Below are 5,800 nucleotides of genomic sequence, written 5' to 3'. Positions count from 1 at the left end.
ACCTGCCGGAAAACGAAAACATCGCATATTTTCGACTCCCATCACTGCCTGCATCACAAGACTGACGGTATTAACATTAAGCCTAATTTTGCAATAAAATTTCACGCAACGCTTGCCACGAACCTGACCGCATCGACGGTCAGCATCCTACCGAGACGCTCTTATTTTTCCGCGCGCCCGCGCGCGCTGCATATCTATTTCCTTGTTCGTTGGCCGAATCTGTGTCAGCCTTCAGCAGTAGCACTTCCTAAATCAGTCAGGCAATTGTTCGGACCGGAACACCGAGGAGGTGCAAAATAAAAACTCTCCGGGGGTTTGATATACCAAAAGATGCATCGTTTTATTATTATATATTAGAAGTTGTTGCTAAAGTTTATCGGTTGATGCTTATAGCGAATAGTTTTCTGCATCCTACGCCGCTGCGCGGGGGCTTTGCAAAGCCCCCGGGGGTATGAAAGCTTACAATGGTTTATAGACAGTATCAGTATGGTACAAAACGGTGCTTTGTACAGTCGGACAGCTTGCTGCAGGATGCAAAGAAAACGCTCAATGTTCAATATCTCTATATTCAATTATTATGATGCATCGTCGGATTCCCTTAAAAACTACACTTTCATTTAATATGCTACAGATTATATTTTGAATGGTCCTGTTCTTTTAGTGCACGAGGACAAACGTTTTATTTTTTTTATTATTATTAATATTAAACTCGAAAAAGTTTCTCTGTTCAAATCTGGGGGGGAACAAAAACAACTACATACATGATGAACATACCGTTTGTTTGTTTGTTTGTTGGTTGACCAAAAACGAACAATTATTTCAGTTTCAGGCGCTACCAAGGGCCCCTGCCCGGGTCCATTCTGGCTAGCTGCTGGATTTTCACTTTATGAATCACATAACGACGTCTTTATGTGTGTTGAGCGGTGTCGAAAAAAGCTAAAATTTGCCGGTAGAGTTTTACTAAAACGAGTTAAAAAGAATTAACTTTAGTTGTCTGACAAAACTGTCTGTCCGCCTTACCTCTCGTAGGAGTACAGTGCCACCCGATCACCACTCCTCGAACTCGACGGTCCGCAGTAAATCTCAAAGTTCCACCTCGGCACCGACCGCAATCGTTTGCGAGACGGAAGCTTCCTCGTCGGATGCCTGCGACGAGCGTTGATTATCGGTTCGGGTGGAACTAACCGAAGTGTCCACCGTGCATTCGTTCGAGCCAAATGTGCCCGTCGATGCGTTGGTGCTCGCGCTGTTGTTGCTGCCTGCACTACTACTGCTGCTACTGCTGCTGCTGCTGCCGCTACTGCTACTTCCGGTGGAGGCAGTAGAAGTGTTCTGCCGGTCAGATTTCTTATCCGATTCAGCCGACTGACGTTTAGCTGCATTTATGAGCGATGCGATCGTGCAACGCTCTTCGCTGTCACTACCGTCGTCTTCGGAAGAGACCTCTGAAAAAGACGGTGGTGAACCAGGCGGCTTTTCGGCTGCCTCCTCCGGAGGAGTCGGCAGCGGTTCGCTAATGGCCACCGATGCTGAAACGACGGGTGGTTCTTCTTCAGCGGAAAAGTCTGTACTGGAGATTAGTTCCGAACAGATGGGCACTTTGCGTCGTTTTTTCGGAGTCGGTTGAACGCTAGTTTCCGGTTTTATGACTGCACTTCGCAGCTTTCGCTTTCTCGGCGAATCATTTAAACTTAGCTTAGGTGATGTATTGCTTCCACTGGGCAGAGATTCCGGTAAGGGAACGCTAGCAGTCCGCTGTTCGATTGAGCTGTTTGCCGATTTGGACGCCGTTTTCGAACGTTTACGACTGGTCCTGCTAGGGAGGGATTTCTGCTTTTTCACTTTGGATCGCTTCTTCAATTTGCTTTGACGACGCTTGGAGGAACTGCTGCGCAGCTGGCGAAGTTTCGTTTTGGAGGTTCGGTTTTTTACGGCCACTCTGGTGGTTCGTCGAACTTTGAAGTCACTCTCGCTGCCGCTGTCCGAGCTCCAGCTGGAACTGGTAATTGGAAAACTACTACTACTGTTGGGAGAAATTTCCACGTCGGAAGTTGAACTCTGGTCACTGCTTTCGTCACTGGTTTCCGCAGACGTTGCCGGACGTCGTTTGGTAGCTTTTCTCCTGCGACCCGCGGCTGCGGCTTTGCTACGGCTATTGTGTTTTTCTTCTGCGTGACTAGACGAATCGGAATCGGCTTGCGTGCACGAATTTTCACTTTTTTCCGACGATTCACTTGCTTCGTAAATACTCTTGATGCCCTGGCCATTCGAAGGTCGGTTGAGTCGAGGTTTGGCGTAGTATTTCTTAAGCCCGGAACCAGCGCCAGTACCAACGGCCACACTGCTTCCAGAAGTCGATGCGCCATTGTTATACTCGGCAGCAGAAGCTCCTGAACATTCTTCCAATTTGCCAGAATTCTCCTGTTTGTAGTTAGCATCCAAACCCTGTTGATCCACTGGAACAATCACCAACGGTACCGGTTCTTCTCTACGGTTTACGTCGTCGTTCACAAACACCACGTCACTGTCACTTTCAGACTCAAGACTAACCATTTCCGGGGTCCTCAAGTGCGGCGGCTTCAATGCGCCCACGATTCTACAATCATCACTGTCACTGGACGAGAGCGAAATGTTTGCTCCATCATCTAAACGGCTTACAGGGACCGGTGCTGGCAATGACGTTAACGGATGCATACGGCTTACATCTGGGAACCCAGAGCTGCTACTACCACCTCCAACATTACCATTCGTTTGCGTGCCAGACGTCGAAACCGACACAATTCCGCTGACTCCTGCCCCACCGAAGGATCCTGTCATTATTACGGTTTGATCGGAAGATCTCGTCTCGATGGTGAACTGCGTTCTGCCTCTTCTGCTGCTGCCACTCGGGCCACCGGTCGATTCAACCGTTCTAGACGTCCCGGGAACTGGTTCCACTATTCTAACGACATCATCCTCTCCATCCGAACCCTCGGACACGGACGACGTAGAAGATCCCGAAGACGATGACGAGGACGAAAGCACGACAACACTATTGTAGTAGGGATCGTACTGAACGCTTCGATCGTAGCCGATCATGTCGTACGGTGAGCGTGCGAAATTCAACAATTCATGGATAAAGTGGACGGTTCTGCTGCGGCCCCAGTAGGAGACTCGTTCACGAAACGTCGTCGATGTGATGTCATGCGTCATAAGAAGATTGGGAAAATCTTCCATAATCAAAGTAATTTGTGACGGATTCCCGCGGCACAGCGCTATCAACTCCCGATTAATCCACGGCATCAGTCGGTGAATTTGAGCTGGGTTTTCCCTAAAAAAAATCAAAAGTTCCAATATTTGAACAAAATTAAAAACATTTCATCCTACCTATAAAAGGCCGCACTGCATTCCCGCAACCGACCGTTGATATCGGGCAGTGGCCTAGCGTGCAGCCTTCGATGGTAAATGTACCGTCTCCATTCGGGCCCGTTTTGTCTCGACGGAATGGAATCGTCGGCAAACTCCCGGCTGAAACGCTGCACGTCTCCCGACTGATGCAAGAACAGTTGCTGCAGCCGTTCGCTTTGACTCGGCTGAACCCGCAGCGTTGCACTGTAGGTGAACCGGGGCGACTGCGAGAGAGTAAAATCCAACCGGTGGTAAACCTGAGGCGCTCGTACTGCACCGGAACCACCGACCGATCCATCCCGGCTGGGGACTAACATGGGCGATCCCGGTGGGACAATTCCGATGATTTGCTCCTCGTAGCGGTCGAACATTTTCTGCTTGTAGATGATGGACCGGAAGACCTGCTTGCACAGTGGACATTCGGCTTTGATCTACAAAAGCGAACCGATAAAATTTCGACAATCATACATTGGAAATAATTAAATTTATGCTCTATTAGCATTCGCCCGTCCTTTCATCTTTACACTGGCAAAAACAAAAAAAAAAGAACCATCCAATTACCTTACTCCACTCGAGCAGACAGCGATAGCAAAATTGATGACGACACGAGTCAGTGTAGCACTTTTGACGGCACTTGCCCAGGCAAATTGCGCACTTGGGCGGTGGCGAACTGCGGCCACTTTCGGCCGTTCCTTCCTCGGCTCGCGTGGGATAACCTACGTCTACCTCTTCGGCCGACGAAGAGCTGTCCAGCATGTCCAGCAGCGAACTGGACGGTGGAGTGCTGGAAGGTAGGAGAATCTCCGGAGTCGGAGGACAATCGATTACTTGAACTTCTTCCATCGCGTTCGGAATTCGTTGTCCGGTTTTTACGTAAAAAATTAAACACTGAGCACACTACTTTAAATCACGGCAAACGAAAAGAAAAGTCATATTTCGGTCATAAATCATCGCTCTCCTTTGCTATTTTACGCCATTAGGGTGCAATCGTCTGATGGAAAACTTTGACCTTTTTTCTCGACTTTTGATCAATTTCACCAAACCCAACTAAACTAAATCACCGTTTTCACTGAATATCGACCAGAGAACATAAACCACATTTCGGCAGCAGCAGTTCGAATCCTAAACAGCTATGAATCAGAGCAAATTGTTTTTTAAAACCAACACCATTTTCTTCGCATTCCCTTTTTCTTCTACAGAAATGTCCGCTACCAGCCAAAACCAGCAAAACCTCCAGTCTCGAATTCGATGATTCGATGTCAAAACACCCTCGTTTGACACTAATCACCAACACAGACACACTCTACACACCACCGCAAAACTAACGAAAATGTGAAAAATGCGCAAAATGAGTAAAAGATACACACTGAGAAAAAAACCATGGTAATGCGAAACATGTATGCATGGTCATCTTAACTATATTGCAATATTGTAGCGCTTACCATGATTATTGTCAACTTGAGAAGTTTCGTGGTTAAAACTACTATGACAACAAGCAAATCGCTGACTATTTCCGTGGTTAAATTGACTTTTCTCTCATACTTCTAATGACAATATTTTTGCAGCTTGATATAACAATATTGAATTGTCAATAGGACCATAAAATTGGTAACTTACTAACTGTAAGAATATCATGGTAGTTTTAACATTTTTATGGGTTATCGTAACAGTATTAGTTTAGTGCTTTTCAACCGACTATGGAAACGCGTTTCTTGATGACAATTTTATGTTTATTTTGCCCTTTTTCTTTCTGTCATTTGAAACCGCACCGCCATTACGAAAAATTTGAGTCACGAGTGATGTGCTTAGTTGTGAGTTTTTTTGTTTTTATTAAAAAATTTTTGATATTATGAACAGTTTGTTAGTGCAAAATAAATAATAAAAAAAATCTAATCTTTAAGTGACAAATTGTATTAAATTATTTTCTGTGTACGTGAAAACAGGTTGAATTATTTTACTGTGTAGTGTACTAACAAAAACAAACTGCTAAACTGTTATGGTGTAATCGGTGTTATTTATAGCTTGTCTGTTTTATTTTTTTAATTGCGGATGGTGCTGGACTTCCGCTCTAAACAGTTCAATCGGTGGTTTAGACGTGTCCGTGAAGTGTTTTTGGATAAAACGCGAAATGATGTCCAAATATTTCCATTTAACTTGACTGCGGCGAGGGAGCTGCGGGATAGACTGTTGGAAACGTATATTTGGAACTGTAATAAAGGCAATTTATATATCCTATCTGCATGCAGACCATCATCTATAGGTAGTATTCGATATTTTTTGATTGTATGAATTATTGGTATTATCTTTTCTTTAATATTCGTCAGGTATATTTGGATTACTACACATGAGACGCAAACTACTAGGAGCAAATTGTGATAAATAACTTTTTTAGGAAATGTACTGGCTAAGCTAT

The 5,800-nt window shown here is 45.2% G+C and overlaps 1 protein-coding gene across 1 annotated transcript; it reads right to left on the bottom strand.

Annotated features, from left to right (window-relative positions):
- Positions 1 to 339: 339 nt before the first annotated feature.
- On the bottom strand, positions 340 to 4,606 carry LOC128734233 (E3 ubiquitin-protein ligase Topors-like). The gene is made up of 4 exons (XM_053828305.1): positions 3,949 to 4,606; positions 3,367 to 3,818; positions 1,021 to 3,310; positions 340 to 960 (listed from the first exon to the last, which is right to left on the bottom strand). The coding sequence occupies exons 1-3, from the start codon at positions 4,228 to 4,230 to the stop codon at positions 1,084 to 1,086; spliced, it is 2,961 nt and encodes a 986-aa protein (XP_053684280.1). The 5' UTR covers positions 4,231 to 4,606; the 3' UTR covers positions 340 to 960; positions 1,021 to 1,083.
- Positions 4,607 to 5,800: the final 1,194 nt, after the last annotated feature.

This window comes from Sabethes cyaneus, chromosome 2, assembly GCF_943734655.1.
Source record: "Sabethes cyaneus chromosome 2, idSabCyanKW18_F2, whole genome shotgun sequence".
Classification (NCBI taxonomy): domain Eukaryota; kingdom Metazoa; phylum Arthropoda; class Insecta; order Diptera; family Culicidae; genus Sabethes; species Sabethes cyaneus.
The sequence above is the reverse complement of the archived record's forward strand: the minus strand, read 5'-3'. Positions and strand labels throughout refer to the sequence as shown.